The sequence below is a fragment of the Stereum hirsutum genome, assembly GCF_000264905.1.
Source record: "Stereum hirsutum FP-91666 SS1 unplaced genomic scaffold STEHIscaffold_7, whole genome shotgun sequence".
NCBI classification, from domain to species: Eukaryota; Fungi; Basidiomycota; class Agaricomycetes; order Russulales; family Stereaceae; genus Stereum; species Stereum hirsutum.
In genome coordinates this window covers 344,051-359,599 of record NW_006763137.1, presented here as the reverse complement: position 1 = coordinate 359,599, position 15,549 = coordinate 344,051, and the positions used below count along the sequence as shown (strand labels likewise).

The window sequence follows — 15,549 nt, the reverse complement described above, 5'->3', positions numbered from 1 at the left end:
TACTGTAACACTCCCTGAATCTCGCCACAGCTGCAGGCCACGAGGCGAGAGCACAGTGCCCACTTTTGTGCGCATTGCCATCGTGTCCTTTACATGAAAGAATCTCGACATTCAGAATACGGCGCAGAGAGGCACTGCTAGTGTAAGAGTCCGTCCCAATGGGGCAGGTCGACTGGAATATCATCGTTTGGGACATTCGATGCGTGGGAAGTATGTCCTAATGGGGTAGGAGGGGGGTGCAGACGTCGTTAGGTCTTTCGCTCGCGTGGTGGTATGTCCCAATGGGGCAGGAGGGGGGTCTTGAGCTCGTCAGGTATCCCAGAGCGTGGGAGGCACTGTCCTAATGTGGTCATTTAAATCATTGCAAGACCTGATCCCTGTAGGGACCAGGAACAACGAGTCCTTCTCTTGTCATTTTTAACCTTTTATTGTAGGATGCAATAAATACAACAAGCCCTGTCCATGATAAGTACCGTACAAGCACTTCCCCTGTCGTTCGAAGTCCGAAACATCTCACCTTCATCGGTTCACCCCCCATTCCACTCTTCACGAGTCCTCGTCCTCCTCAGGTCAACAGCCAAACCTCACCGTCTCGACACGCTACCCACATTACCACTTCCACCACCCGTATGCGCCGGACTACTCCCACTATTCCCACTACTATTCCCACCACTTCCGCCTCCAATCCTCTCTAGTAAACCCGCTACAAGCGGCGAACTCTGCACCGAATACAAACTTTGCCTCAGCCCACCGCTGAACGACCCTTGTGACCCATGTCCTTGGCCCGTCCCGAATGGCTGTGGCGATGGTCGAGGCTGGAAACCACTATGTGGTTGTGGTTGTGGCGACGAAGAAGACAAAGGTGGAGGGACTGAAGAATGAGGCCGTGACCTTGAAGAAGAGGGAGGTGGCGGCGGCGGCGCGACGAACATCATTGGGTTATTCAGTTGTGCTGGTGAAGGCGTGGGGCGGTAAGATTGGGGCTTGGGAGGGTAGGGAGGATGTGGTGGATGGGATTGGGGATTAGGGGAAGGACCTTTCGCGAGGCGAGAGGGGGATTGTTTAGGCTGCGATGTTGGTGGTGAGCGGGATGGGTCTGATGAAGTCATAAAAAAGTCAGCTACGAAAACGGGAAAGATCGGTGTCGCTCAAGTTTTTACCTCGACTTTTATCCTTATCCTTCCCCTTCCCTTTCTTATCTTCCTTTTCCTTTCCTTTCCCCTTTTTATCCTTGTCCTTATCTCCACCCTTCCCTGTTGGGCTCCCACTTCCGCTCCCTGCCTTCCCATGATGCGCCACAGAAGGCGACGGCTTCGGCCTTAGCTCCGGCATGTCGATTTTACTCAAATGTACGCTCAGGCTCTGCGGTGGTGCATAATCGTCGAGGACGATCCGCCTGCGTTTCGCGTTCGGAGAGTCGTAGATCACGTATTGGTGGAGCTCTGTGTCGGGTTTGTTTGTTGCCATGCCTGTAGTAGCGAAACGAAAATGTCATTTAGAAAACGACGGACGTGCGATGGAGGAAAACGGACTCCGTTTATGTCTAATTCTCTTCGTCTCCTCCACAACCTGCAACACCTTCGGCACCGTCTTCGCATCGAACGACTGGATCGTAATGAAGAGCATCGCATCGTCCTCAAGCAGCCCAAGAGCGTACTGCGCGTAATCCTCCACGCTCCCGTCCTCCTCTATCGTGATCTCGTTCACATCTCCTCTCATCGCATGCGCCTCGGCCACCTTATCGATCCCGGTCGTCTCTGGAATGGGTGGTTTGAGCGGTAGTGGCGGTGCCTGACCGCCCCCGATGTTACTCAGCACTTGGGCATCACCAGTATTCGAGTCGGCCGTGAAACTTCGATAAGGTGGGGGAGGTCCATCTCCACTCCCAGCCCCAGCAACAGTCGGCACAGCAGAAGAAGAAGACTGAGGCGAAACTTCCGTGGGCGTGGCATGATAGGCGTCGTTTAAGTCATGGAACGTGAGGAGCGAAGTGAGGATGACGATCTCGAGCCCCTTGCGGTCTTCGATGTCGAATCGGTTGATATTGTAGTCCAGGATCTGGATGGCGGTCGTCTTCAGTTTCCCGGGCGGTTCTTTGGTTACGGCGACGAGGACGGGAGGGTCGGGTTTGCGGATAATGAAGCATTCCTGGCGTTTCCATTCGAATTCATGTCTACATGAAGGAACAGATACAAAGACATTCCCCAATGCGAACGAGTCCATTCCGCATCAGTACTGGTAATACGACTTCCATATGCAGAACACAAGAATAGGGGCTGAAAGATAGAAGAATAAAGACTGATGGCACGCACTCTTCCCACTTAAATCCCCATTTGAACGTTAACGTTCCGATAGACTTGAGCTCTACTATTGAGTTCGGATTGTGAAGCTCTAGCGTCTTGTGCCTGCTCGAAGCTGCGGGTGATGTCGCAGTCGCCAACAGTGCTTCGCTCTGTGGCTCTGTAGCGTGCGTGCCATGTCATCGTACCCACGAGAAAAATCGGTCACGTCCATTCCCGCAGCATCGTCGACACAAAACGCAAGAGTGTACAGAAATTAGGAATAAGTATAATGTCCAAACGGTATGAAGAGACAACGCACCGAATACATGTATGGTATATACCGAGCCCGGTTCCCTCTGTTTCCTATAATGTACCGTCCCTTGCGGATCCACCAAGTCTACAACGAGCGCATTATCCTTGTTCGGCACGACATTGAGCGTGAAGAGGTTCTGGTCCAGACTCATGCCTCAAGCTTCAATTGTCCAAGCCTGTTTCCCTTCAAATTGGTGTCTAAACTCCGAGAACCTAAGTCGTAGCACTAGCCAGCAAAAAGGGCGAAGGATCTGGTAGCTGATGGATGATATGCGAGTAGAAAACGAAGAGACTGAGAATCCAGATGATGAGAGCGACGAGTAACTCTTGTGTGGACGCGTCTATGATGGGCTCGGGGGTCGATATTATAAAGCGGCGGAATGATACAGACAATTTCGCGAAACGGCGATGATGGACCGTTCGCTGATGAAAGTGCGGATTGAGAGCGGTGAAGCTGTCGTTGTCGGCCATGGTGGGTGTCCAGTGCACAGTGCCACTGGTACCAGGCTGTGCGGCTTTTTCGCACGCCCTCTTCCTCTTTGCGCCACATCAAACCGCCCCTTCTTTTTACTGGCCACAACGGCGACCCCATCTTCTTACTTTAGCCAACCCGATCGAAATACTCTTCTTTGAACGGTAAACTCGTTCTTGATGACCGAAGGCTCATCTGCATCAGGTATGTTCTTATAAAGTCGTCACGGCCATCATGATCATTCTGAGCTCTTACCGGAACTGTCGAGCACAGAAGGGTCACAGGACGCGGACAGACTGGACCTTTACATTTCACTGCGAAATTCTGCAGATGCTTCCTACGAACAATTCGAGGAGGAAGGTGAAGTAGAGGACGTCGAGAAAGCGATAAATGACTGGCGGCAGGCCTTCGCATTGTTGCCTCCAGATGACCGTCACCACGCACCCGCGGTACGAAACTTTGCATATGCCCTCATGGAACATTTCAAGCTCAATCGAGCAACGGATACCGAGGAAATCGACGAATCCGTCCAGCTCTTTCGAACTGCACTTGCACTTGTTCCGTTCGAGCAGAGAAATCGCTATTTGTATCTGAGCGGGTTGGCAGCTGGCCTTCACTCCCGCTTTGAATGCCACCACCGCTTGGACGACCTTGAGGAGGCATATCGCTTGAATTGTGAAGCCTGGAAGACATGTCCCTCAGACGATCCAAATTGTTCCATCATGTCGGGTAACCTTACCAACACGCTATGTGCCATGTTCAAACAGCACAATCTAGTCGCAGATCTCGACGCAACAGTCGATGATTTGCGTAATTCATTGCTATCCGAACGAGATGAGTTCACGGAACCGTCTATCTCTACCATTGATACGGACAAAGATGATGAGCGGGAAGCCGTTGACGCGACTCGTGTATCTTCCCTGAGGTATTTGACAAAGGTGTTGCTTTCTCGTTTCGATAGCTGGGCAAGGCGGGAGGACTTGGACGACGCTATCTACTACCTTCGCGAGATGATTTGCAGATGCTCTTCAGACTCTCTGGAATATTTTTCAACCTCATTCGATCTGCTCACTGCTCTTCACGAACGTTACGATGGTCAAAAAAACGACGCAGACCGAGACGAGTGTATATCGCTTCGCCGCATAGCTCTTGCTACTATGTCGGACACCAATCCGGAGCGCCCCTTGATGCTACAAAACTTAGGTGTCCTCCTTGAAAGCCGATACGACGACAATGGCGTAGACCAAGACTTGGAGGACTCGGTGCGATGTTACCGCGATGCCCAAGCTCTCTGGCCCTCCGAGGCTCCTGAGCGTACCAACACACTCCGGAAGCTTTCCGACGCATTGCGCACCTCATTCATTTTGCATGGCCGTGAAGAAGACCTACAGGAGGCCTTGAAGTACGGCCGTGCAGCGATCGTCCGTCCTCCCAAGGATGCGGACGACGCGATGTTGCTTATGGCCCTTGGAAACAGTCTTACGGTGGAGTACGACTCTTCTGGAAAACATGAGAGCTTGATGGAGGCAATCCAATGCTTTCGAGATGCTTTGTCCGTACTCTCCCTGGATCATGACGACCGCCATCTGTTCCTAACGAACCTTGGAAATTCTATCCTGGACCTGTCTCGGTTGAGTAGACCGAACGAGAACTTGGAAGAAGCGACGGAGCTTTTCCGCGATGCTGTTGTGCTCTGTCCTCCAGGTCACACAGGCCGCTTTAGTGCTCTGGTCAATTATGCGACAGCAATCCACGAACGCTTCGATAGACATGGAAATATCACCGATCTTGAAGAAGTGATTAACATCTATCGAGAGGCATTGACGCTCTTCTCTGATGGGAACCAACAGAGGTTTCATCCATTAGTGAATCTAGGCAATGCCGTCCTGGATCGATTTGAGCAGCAGGGACGGAAAGAGGACATCGACGAAGTAGTGGCACTCTACTATCAGGCCCTCCCCTTACGCCCGACAGGGCATTCTGAACGTCCGGTGTGTCTAACCAATCTGGCAGATGCCTTACACGCGCGGTTCGATTTGGAAGGGCGGCTGGACGATTTGGAGCAGGCCGTCTGTTATGGTCGTGAATGCGTCGCACTGTGTGATCACGGTCATCCGAGGCTTTCCCTATATCTGAACAATCTTGGAACAGGGCTTTACGCCCTATTCAAGAAGCAGGGAAAACGAGAAATTATTGACGAGTCCATCTCTCTCCATCGTTCAGCTCTTCATCTACGTCCTGTAGGGCATCCAGATCGTTCTTGGTCCCTCAACAATCTCGTGGATGCTCTAAATGCACGCTTCTCTCTTGAACATCGTCCACAAGACATAGAAGAAGCAGTCAGCTTAAGTACCGAAGCCGAAGCTATAGTCAGGCGCACTAGTCATCATACGCTCACAAACATAAAAGTCAGCTTGGCAGAGTCGTACCTCTTGCAGGACAACGTCGACGCCGCCTGTCAAATGTTTGAGAAGGCTGCATCGTACGCCAATGCGACACTAGAGGATCGCTATCGAGCAACATACTTATGGGCCACATCGGCGTACAAGTGTACCCACTCGAGCACACTCAAGGCTTACGAATGCGCGTTGGTGCTCCAAAAAGAGTGCATCGTCACGCGAGCCACCATCGAAATACAACACCGGTTCCTCGCACGATCAGACGTCAAGTTACTGGCAAGGGGGCGGCAGCCCCCAAGAAAAAGACCTTATCTTCCCATAGGCTTTATTCACTGGAGAAGAGAATTCTAAGCATTTTTGTGGGGTCGAAAGCCTTCCGGATTAAGTCAGGAAGGGGGGAAATATGCCGATTTTCGAATATTTTCTGAGTATTTTTCTGGAATGCTCGCACTCATTGGAGCATTTTCCAAAAATTTTGACCTCGGCCAGACACCCCCCCTCCCCCCCAAACTCCTACCATATAAGGAAATAATTACCGGATTAGGCAGGACCCAACATCAGGTCTTGGCTCGGGGGGCTGCCGCCCCCTTGGTTACTGGCGTCCGAAGCAGCGGCATACGCCACTCAAGTCGGTCAGCTGGAGCGTGCGGTTGAGATGCTAGAGCAGGGTCGAGGACAACTCTGGTCCAAGATGCGAGACTACAGACATCCTTTAGATGACCTTCGCGGAGTGGATCCCGAACTCGCACAGATATTCAATGACACGAGCTCCGAACTCGACAAGCTGGCTAGGTCCAGTGCCTCGGAGCCAATTTCTGGGGTATCGGCGGAACCACAGTCGGGTTTTGACAAGAAGGCCACACAACAGCGTCTATTGTCAGAGAAGTGGGATGAAACAGTCCAGAAAATTAGAGAGATTGATGGGTTTTCTGATTTTCTCCGGATCAAACCATACAGCTCTCTCCAAGCTGCTGCGGTGGGCGGGCCTGTCATCATTGTCAACATGAACTCTCTCCGCTGTGACGCATTTATCTTGCGCAACACTGGTCCGCCGACCGTCGTGCCGCCCTCCTCAGATCTTCCGACAGTTGTTACTCGCCTCTCGCGTCAGATGATACCTATCAAGCGCAGAGCTCTGGACCGGGCCCGGGTTTGACGCCGGCCAGACAACCAATCCAGAGACTAGATCCACCAGTGGGCTGATCTCTATCTTACGCATATTGTGGCAGTATGTCTGTGAACCTGTCGTCAAAGAGCTCATTCGGTTCAAGGGAGACGGCGGCCTAGAACCACGACAGAACGAATTGCCCCGTATATGGTGGTGTCTAACCAGCATGCTAGGTTCTTTGCCCATTCACGCTGCGGGGCCATACGTCGAAGGACAGAAGAATCTATCGGACTACTTCATATCCTCATACACCCCCACTTTATCTTCTCTCATTGCTTCAAGACGAGCTCGGCGTACTGATCCAATACCCGAGCCTTCCGTGGCCCAGCTACTAGCTGTTGGACAATCCAAAGCTCTCCCACAAGTAAGTCAAATCGTTTTCAGACTCGTCGAACGTACATTCATTCCTGTCTTGCGGTTCGGTAGGTCAACCAAGAGTTCAAGGAAATTCATAACATACTCGGGGACAGCGTACATATCCAGGACGACGTCCAGGCGACACCGAAATCTGTTGTTCGCCAACTCAAAAACCACCCATGGGTCCACTTCGCATGCCACGGATCCGTAGAATTCGACAAGCCATTCCTGTCCTCTTTCGCCCTTCACAGCGGTAACCTCACCCTGCTGGAAATCATGGACGCTAATCTCCCGAACGCCGAGCTTGCTTTCCTAGCTGCATGTCACACTGTGCACGTGAAAGGGGCTGAATGTCACCTCCAAGGGAGGTTGACTTCCACTTTTCACTCGTTAAACGAGTCGCTCAGGGTGAAGCCGGCGATGGAGTGAATGCGGGTGAGGCGGAAATCATGCAGAAGTGCCCCTTTGCGGGAGTCATTGTTAGCCTGCCCTAAAGACCGGCACCTTACCGGATGATATCATCGCTTGCATCGCATGCCAGCAAAGCCGGGTGCTCTGCCCATCGCTCCTTCCAGTCATCAGCAAAACCGCAACGGAATATCCCGTCTATGACATCTATCCAGCCATGTTCCTAGATCAATAGATCGATAGATCAATCTCTACAGGGTTTTGCATAAGAAACCGGAATGTCGCGCGTAGAAAAATCCTGTGTGCCTGAACCAAACAAAGCCGTAAACGGCAGCCTTGCTCGGCATTCCTCGGCAGGATTCGTGTGGCACCAGGGACTCTGCATGCCCCTATACTCGAGCATACTGACATTGCATACCCTTCATCACACTGACAAGTACTCAGAAGTTTTGAATTTATTATAGTACTTGTTACTACTGAAGTATATGATGGGTCAAGTCCAATATACCGGGTAAAAAAACCATAGCCAACTAGATACTGCCTCAACCCTCGACATCAAGGGCGCAGAGAGACGCAGAGGTGCAGCCTGAGCTGTCGTTCTACACGACTTGAGTCTCAACTTCTACCGTTATCGCAGGACGCACTCGACCAGTTCATGTGTGCCTGCGGTCTCGAAATCCGTGAAAGCATGAACTGGATGCCGGGTAAATATACTGAGAGACGTTACAAAGGCTGGGACGGGGGGGATATATGTCTCGGAGACAAAGCGAGAGGGGAGGACATTGCGAATATAATGGCCTGGAGCGGCAGCTTTTCGAGCTGATTCCACTGAAGCAAAAACCTGACACAATCGAAAACCAAGCGGATACGCACCGGTTACTCAGTCCTGACACTTTGCCCACGGAATTTGGTGCTCTTTCGTTTGCAGAGCAGTTCGGTATCACGGACAAGGTAATGTGTCGATTGTAAGGAGGAGGAGAGAGACAACGAGCAGAGCAGATTGCAACGAGTCCGATGACTTTGCATGCGAGAAAACACGCACCCTTTCGACATACGCAGACGATCAAGCTTCCAAAACTACCTTCCTACAAACAAGAACCTCACTCCAGTGATGCCGATGGCTACATTGAGGAACTCATTCTCCTCGTCGCATAGATAGCGTAGCCGGGGGCGCGAGCTGGAGACTGATTGTGCTTGAGATTGTCTGAGCAAAGAGTTGAATTGTCGAGGTTGATGTTGGTGCAATGTTGTTGGGATGGGATACCGAACGGGTCGATGATCGCGAAAACAATGTCATGAGAATACATTGAAGGTGGTAGTGTGGGTCCCGTATGAGGTGAGTTCGAGCACTACAAAGCATAACAAGAGCTCTATGAACAACGGTGTGGGTCGCAGAGATGAGAAGGGCCTCTCAGGAGCGCCACTGCCGAAACATCGCCGAGAGTGATTACCATTTACGGCTTTGTTTGGCTCGAGCGCCCAGGATTTTTCTCAGCGCGACATTCCGGTTTCATATGCAAAACCCTGTACTCCTAACGGACTTCCATATCGCTAGACACCCCATAGGCTATTTAGGCCGTATAGCAGTACGCGCCTTTCGCACCATAGACCCACCATAGAGTACATAGAGCAATTTATCATTACTGTCTACTTCTGTATGACAGCGGAATACATACATGCTCTCCAATAGCAACGGGACAGACATCGGTAAACACTGATAATATCGTGCAGGAACGGAGAAGGGATCATATGAAAAGGGCTGGAACGAAATAAAAAAGGCGCGATTCACGAAAGCCAGGAGCACATTCGCGCTCAACACTAAAGCGGAATGCTAAAACAACAGATTTTGAGGAGACATGGCACTACTTGCATACCTGCAAGGCCCGAGCTTCGCTACTCACATCACTAGTCAACCAGTACTGACACTAAGGAGCTGGCACTGCTCCTGAGGGTAGAAATGGGATTTGTGAATAAGGAAGATGGAAACACACGTACACCCTGTCATCGTCACAGCCCGTGTGCACCGCTAGCCTGCTCCATGATGCTCTCAAATATGCCTGAAACCGAGTGCTTCAGCCAACAAAGTCACTAATGTATCACAGTCGAATACGTACATATCGTCAGGTTGTATGGCGGACATCATATCGGTAGCACGGTGGTCCGCATCGTACATCGGCGCCTGCACTAGATGGACACCATCTACAGATCAATGAATCCAGACTGGGTCCATGCCTCAACCATGTTACGTGGCAAAGTCAAGGGTCGACGGCAATGGCTCGTCCCTGTGCGATGCGAAGTCAGCTTGGATCAATAGGTTTCGGAATAAATGAACATGACCATGAACGTACCGTGTATCGACTTCATCAAACAGAGGGCGAAGATATAGGCATACTTGTAGGTCAATGAGATGACGATGATCGTCAAGAACGCGGGTACGGCGTCACTGATGTAATCCCAGTTGATATCGTGCACGTTACGGATCATGGACGTGCCGACGATGACCAGAGCACCAACGGTGACCCCAAGCGAGGATGGAAACGAAGATGGGGGCGAAGAAGACGGAGGCGAAGAACATGAACACGTTGGTGACGCCGTGATATCGGTCTTTCCACCCTCTGTAAACCGCAGACGTTCGTCAACATACGCACTCGAAAAAGAACTGCGGAACGAGGGGATGAAGACGGGAGATACGTACCAGAGATACGTTCATCTGCCTTTTGCCTTGTCACCACCGGTGGATCCGTGGCGAATCTCGAAGGTGACGCACACCTGCCGTTGATATCGAGTACCTACGAGTATAAGGGCCAAACTATCAGACACGTCTTTGGGTATTACTAGTAAATGCATAGTACGAACCGTCATATGTATGCATGCTTAGGGTACTACAAGGTTATGTTGTTAGCCTGAGGGTGTCAGATCGATACGCACGGCAAACGGGACTTACGCAGGAGAGCGTTGAAGGTATTTATGTAGGAGTGACAATGTATGATCTTACCAAAGCCCAAAGGCGCCGTCATTGTAGGTCCTTAAGCATCGGACAAACGTGGCTGTGGCGGGTGAGGAGGACGAGACGAGTAGTGAGTGGGGATGAGGGAAGGGAAGAAAGGGGACTGCGCCGTGCCGCCACTGAGTCTGACGCCATTCAGGATCAACGAGATCACGTGCGGATTTAGGGCAGGCGTAAGCGCGACGCGTCACCCCGAAACTTTCGCCCGGCTCTCTTGTCCTCTCGCGCCGCATCGCTCAACCGTCGCTCCCTTCCTGCCTATTAACTGACTCCGAGACTATCTGCCTCGAGAAACCTTTGATCTGTATGTCAGGATCTCTGGCAAGATAGGACCGGTGCTGAATTGGATTGGGTTCGGGGAGTAAGCAAGAGTCGAGCTTTCAGTGCGCAGGTCAGTTCGTCGTATGCAGTCCTTGTCCTCTCTTATACCCTATCCCTTCTCAAGAGACTGTTAACAGTTGCATTACTGGTGAACGACCATGACAACACCGACGCTTAGCGCGACGACGACACGTCTGTATCGCGCGCTCATCGACGACATGTCTGCATCGCATGCCATTGACGACACCTCCGCATCGCGCGCCCATCGCGGTGCCCTTCACCGACTTGCGCATCGTCTCGTCATCTTCGTCTTCTTCGCTGTTCGAAATGGGACTGGAGGGATATGAGTGATCCTCGGGGAGAGCGCTCGGGACAGAGCGCTCGTTGCCTCTGAGTTTTCGTATGTTTCGTAAATTTGTTTGTTTCATTTTGGTTTGTCGCAGGCGTTCTTCATTCTTCTCAGCCTCTTTTCAAATTTCGAGTCAGGACTTTACATGGTTGTGATAGCGGCACCCGCCCTCAGACCACCTTTCTTTAGGTTATGCAATACTCGCTATGCCACTTTGGCTCCCTCCTCCCTTTGATGTTTTACCAGATTTTGGAAGCTTCATGCCCAAGTAGTACCATTCATCATTGAGCTTGTCCATATCCTAGTTATGTTGTACTGCATGTTATGTCATTGTAATACAGCCAAATTCAGATCCTTGATATCTGTTGTTCTGCAAAGATGTGGGCCTCGCAATCTGACCGGCTCATAAAACCTACTCGCACATAAGTGCATAAGTACTCTAAGAGGTCTACGAAGTCGAGAGCAAGCAATGTGCCTAAGCAATCAGAGCGCCAAGACTGCCTAGATCGTGATAGATAAGATAGATGGCTGCGGTTTTGCTGATGCAGTCAGACCACGACGTCGAGAAACGTTCTGCAACACCTGCGCATCGACATTTCGTCATCGTCGACATCTTTGGTATGCTCCCTGTGTCCTTAATGTGATCTATTCAAGATCAACTTATCAACCTCTTCCGGTTGGGCTTCTCTTTGCTATCACTCGCCACCCGTAACCGCGAGATCGGCCGTCTCGTTTTTCCCATTGCCTCGCTCGTTATCGTGCGCTCTCATTGCCTGTCTGACGCTTGCAAAATAATGCTTTCTAGGTCTTGCTCTACTCGGGAGGGTCAATCTTGAAGGGGATCAGGATATCTATGTTGTGTCGTATGACAACAGTACGTCTTGTTTCTTTGCTTCTAGGTTTCGGATGAGGCGGTCTTCTATCATGTTAGCTGGATCGTAGGGCTAACCGGTTGCCAGCTAGCATACAGAAAAGTGCAGCATCGTTTCGTCCCGGCATTGGGTGCTTGCTATACTCGTTGTGAAGGGCGGTCCCGCCGGTGCGTATTCTCTTGTGACCATTCGGGTGCTGTGTTCGACTAGTATAACGCGCCGCGAGTCCACCACCATTGATGAGTATATGGAATCATGAATTATTGTGAGCGGGTCTCACTCTTACTTGGTAAGTCACTTCTTTCGCATTCCTTATGATACTCGAGGTTCGGGGTAGATACAGACCTTGTGTAGTTCCATGTATGTACTTGTAGTTACAGTTCACCAATACAAAAGTCAATCTACGGGCCATACATTTTCAATTGAAGGTGCCGTGCACCGCAGAAAACAACGAGTGATATCTCTCTGGTGAACAGGTTGAATTCCCTTCCCAGTTGAAGTGAGTGAATTCGGCAATATAAGGGGTGATCTTCAATCCCCCTCCTTTATACCGTGAGATGGTTGAAAGTCACCGCACACAAGTGAACTTTATACCGGCGGGTGAGCGAATAAAATTACATTTACTGGTGTTCCTCAGGTTGACTTTCAATCCGAACGGCGTGCACAGTGTCACACAGCCGTCTCTGCAACAGCGGGAGAGTCGCAAGCGGCCTCGGAGCCCTCGTCGATATTGTCGAATGAGGCTCCGGATGAGGTGCTTAGTCTTGCAACTGCCGTGCAGTTTTGTGGGTTTCGGTCGGTCGTAGGGACACTTTGGACGATGGCTGATGTGGATGGACCGGAGCTCGCGCGTAGGTTCTACGAATGTATGATGAACGACAGGCGAGAACATAGGGCGGATGTAGGTTTGTCAGCGAGGGCACTTCATGTCGCCGTACAGGGTCTAAGGGAGGCAGGGGTGCCTGCGGAAAGATGGAGTACTTTCGTCCACATCGGTGCCTGATCTCATGCGAAGATGATCATAGAGCCTCGGAACGACATGATTGCTAGTCCTACCTAACCCTTTTGAAAGTTTTGGGGTATGATCGAGGAGCTGTTGATTGCTAGCCATGACGAACGGTCGACAAAATCCTACATATCTTCTCCTACGAGCATTGCAGCTATAGGCACCTACGTACAGGCTGGCCAGTACATTTCCAGAGTTGCTTCTGCCTATGGTCATTTTTCCACATATCGAGATCTCTCACTTCGAGTTGGATCTCAAACACAGGAAGCCCAAAATATCTCCAAGAAACTGTACAAGAAGTACGAAATGTCCAGGTACATATGAAAATACTGGTCATCGAGGACGGAACGACGTAGCCGGACGACAATCAAGAGATCTTAGGAAGTGGTACCTAAAGCATTATACGTCAGTGTTCAAATAATAGCGAGGAAAGGCTCAGCTGGTGCAAACCTGGTCGATAGCCTCCTCCACCAGCTTCATCAACACCGTATATAATCTCTCCACCGTGTACATAGGCTTAGTGGCCACACAGTATTGGCAACTCTCAGAAATTCTCGGCTCAGCTCTTGGATGATCCACAACCTCCACAGGAGAGATAATAACAAGAGGATCTGGGTGATTTTTCACCGCCTCTGCCGCACGCGTCAGGAACTCCCACACAGAGGGTAAAGCGTACCAATCCGCGTCCTCCTCATATTTTGCACGCGGCTGATAGCAATCGCATCGCTGGTCCCGCATAATACAATAATCCAGCTCATCTTCGTCAGGCAAGTCTCCCAGCCAGTCATAGTAGAAATCGTGCTCGATGGCGTCATGTGCTGCTTGGCCACAATTACGATGATAACGAAGGAGGTCGTAAAGCTGGACTGCAGTCATGTAGTTCATGGAGTCGGAAGTCGGAAACTCCATATGTTTGAACTTGAGAGTTTGTTTAGCGGCAGCAGCGGCTACGACCTTCAGGGAGAACCGAACCGCTGTGGCGTAGACAGCTATAGGTTCCTTCGGTACGAGGTCGAGGAGGAGATTGGTGGCAGGAGCGTCGAAGGACGCGATGTCGAATTTCCGAGCTGCTTCGAGAACCTGCCGAATGAGATCGTGGCCCAATATACCAGTCGGGTGAGGTGAACGGGGAACTGCATCTGCAGTCTGAGCGTCGCTCTCTGCTTGAGCATCGGCGTAACGCGCTGGATAACAGGCACGAAGAAGCGGTGTGAGAACCGACGAGTGTTCTGCCATTTCGACGACGGGGACCATCGACACAGGCGTAGAGGGAGACGATGGCTGAGGGAGGGTGAACATAGACTGAAAGACGGATGAGGAGAGGGATAAGATGATTTTGTAGACGTGGAAGTCGACGCCATCGCTTGAACGTAGGATTACATCCGCTGATGAATCATCGAAGGGTGCGAGTGCAACTTTGGGTATCGAAGAAGTGTCGTTTTCGCCAGCAGCTAAGCTACTAGAAATATCGTTATCCATACGAGATTTCAGATGTTCACGAACGCAAGGAGGCAAGTCGATGGAGAGTGCAGAAGAGCAAGGGACTGGACCATCAAATTCTCAAAGCTGTGCCACCTTCCTTTCACACGCACCCTCGTGGCGCTAGAAAGTAACTGTGGCCCGCTCACTGATGGCAACTGCACGAGCTCAAAGGCCTACAGCATAATAGTACTATGACAGGATACTGTTTACACTATCGATAAAATCACAAAGTGTACATACGCTAATAGCGATGGAAAGTCCTACATGCTACAAATCGACCCCGAGGGTGTCGAAACCTCGTTGAAAGCGGGTCGGATTGTCAACGGCCAAATGACAAGGATAATACAAGGCCAATGACATCAAGCCGTAAGACGGCTACCATGATTCAGAGCTATGATTCCGGTCCACACGTACGGGCTACTTCAAATATATGATGCCCCGAGGAGGAATAGCTATTCCGATTTATCTCCGGATATTGTTGGAGAACGATCGTCCGAAGCAAACACATTCTGGCGAGGACGTCGACACTCGTAGATCGTATAACATCGAAGGATGAGCGTCCAGTGCAGGCAGATATATGTGATCGAGGTGGAACAGGATGGACCGAGGCGAGCTAATAAGACACCTTCCCAAGTCCATTAACCAGTGTCGCTGTCCCGTTTGCGCTTCTTCGTAGACAATTTGACGACGGCCTCCGATCGCCTCTTCAATGTCCGCTTTGGCCATAATGAAAGATTGTCCGGCTTCCAAGTCGATGCGAGTGGAGGAGGCTCAGGCATCGATGGTTCCGCTCTGTATTCTTCCAAAAGGGGATCATACTTTCGCCCGGAGGAAGGTTTGTGGCGCTTCAGGCATCGCACCCATTCGACAACGCTGGGTTCCTCAACGGGGACGATTTTGGAGTAGAAGGCCGAGGGGTCCCTCGGGGGTGGGCGTTCGTCGTCATCCTCAGTAACGGCGACGTGGATGCGGCGCTTTTTCTCCCTTTGTTTAGCGAGTACCGTTTCGTCCTGGGGACCAAATCCAGACTCAGGTAATGAAGATAGATTCGCCGGGTGATCGAATGGATAATACGACTGATTCGAACCATCAAAACTAGACGGTAAGTTTCGGA

At 51.0% G+C, this 15,549-nt stretch overlaps 6 protein-coding genes across 6 annotated transcripts; 2 read left to right on the top strand and 4 right to left on the bottom strand.

The window, feature by feature from the left end:
* Positions 1 to 1,116: 1,116 nt before the first annotated feature.
* On the bottom strand, positions 1,117 to 2,746 carry STEHIDRAFT_57613 (uncharacterized protein; the record flags this gene model as incomplete). The annotated part of the gene is made up of 4 exons (XM_007303935.1): positions 1,117 to 1,469; positions 1,533 to 2,173; positions 2,313 to 2,460; positions 2,602 to 2,746. 4 exons carry the CDS (start codon positions 2,744 to 2,746, stop codon positions 1,117 to 1,119), a joined length of 1,287 nt encoding a protein of 428 aa, XP_007303997.1.
* A 259-nt stretch (positions 2,747 to 3,005) lies between these two features.
* On the top strand, positions 3,006 to 7,247 carry STEHIDRAFT_110950 (TPR-like protein; the record flags this gene model as incomplete). The annotated part of the gene is made up of 7 exons (XM_007304091.1): positions 3,006 to 3,066; positions 3,256 to 3,270; positions 3,397 to 5,729; positions 6,103 to 6,615; positions 6,695 to 6,997; positions 7,060 to 7,197; positions 7,242 to 7,247. The coding sequence occupies 7 exons, from the start codon at positions 3,006 to 3,008 to the stop codon at positions 7,245 to 7,247; spliced, it is 3,369 nt and encodes a 1,122-aa protein (XP_007304153.1).
* A 1,907-nt stretch (positions 7,248 to 9,154) lies between these two features.
* On the bottom strand, positions 9,155 to 10,455 carry STEHIDRAFT_139336 (uncharacterized protein). The gene is made up of 6 exons (XM_007304090.1): positions 10,343 to 10,455; positions 10,255 to 10,280; positions 10,094 to 10,187; positions 9,747 to 10,013; positions 9,513 to 9,680; positions 9,155 to 9,455 (listed from the first exon to the last, which is right to left on the bottom strand). The coding sequence occupies exons 2-5, from the start codon at positions 10,258 to 10,260 to the stop codon at positions 9,598 to 9,600; spliced, it is 450 nt and encodes a 149-aa protein (XP_007304152.1). The 5' UTR covers positions 10,261 to 10,280; positions 10,343 to 10,455; the 3' UTR covers positions 9,155 to 9,455; positions 9,513 to 9,597.
* Positions 10,456 to 10,682: 227 nt separating this feature from the next.
* On the bottom strand, positions 10,683 to 11,305 carry STEHIDRAFT_121384 (uncharacterized protein; the record flags this gene model as incomplete). The annotated part of the gene is made up of 2 exons (XM_007304089.1): positions 10,861 to 11,305; positions 10,683 to 10,793 (listed from the first exon to the last, which is right to left on the bottom strand). The coding sequence occupies exons 1-2, from the start codon at positions 11,152 to 11,154 to the stop codon at positions 10,683 to 10,685; spliced, it is 405 nt and encodes a 134-aa protein (XP_007304151.1). The 5' UTR covers positions 11,155 to 11,305.
* A 1,399-nt stretch (positions 11,306 to 12,704) lies between these two features.
* On the top strand, positions 12,705 to 12,950 carry STEHIDRAFT_57793 (uncharacterized protein; the record flags this gene model as incomplete). Its single annotated transcript, XM_007303951.1, has 1 exon — positions 12,705 to 12,950. A coding segment is annotated over one exon (246 nt), but the record flags the coding sequence as incomplete, so codon positions are not given.
* Positions 12,951 to 13,032: 82 nt separating this feature from the next.
* On the bottom strand, positions 13,033 to 14,432 carry STEHIDRAFT_168438 (uncharacterized protein; the record flags this gene model as incomplete). The annotated part of the gene is made up of 2 exons (XM_007304088.1): positions 13,033 to 13,344; positions 13,404 to 14,432. The coding sequence occupies 2 exons, from the start codon at positions 14,430 to 14,432 to the stop codon at positions 13,321 to 13,323; spliced, it is 1,053 nt and encodes a 350-aa protein (XP_007304150.1). The 3' UTR covers positions 13,033 to 13,320.
* Positions 14,433 to 15,549: the final 1,117 nt, after the last annotated feature.

Excerpts from the sequence above, each read along its gene's own strand:
- STEHIDRAFT_139336 (XM_007304090.1), bottom strand. Across the intron at positions 10,014-10,093 it reads GGCAGATGAACGTATCTCTG|AGGGTGGAAAGACCGATATC; the intron begins GTACGTATCTCC and ends TGCGGTTTACAG. Across the intron at positions 9,681-9,746 it reads TTTGATGAAGTCGATACACG|GGACGAGCCATTGCCGTCGA; the intron begins GTACGTTCATGG and ends CGCATCGCACAG.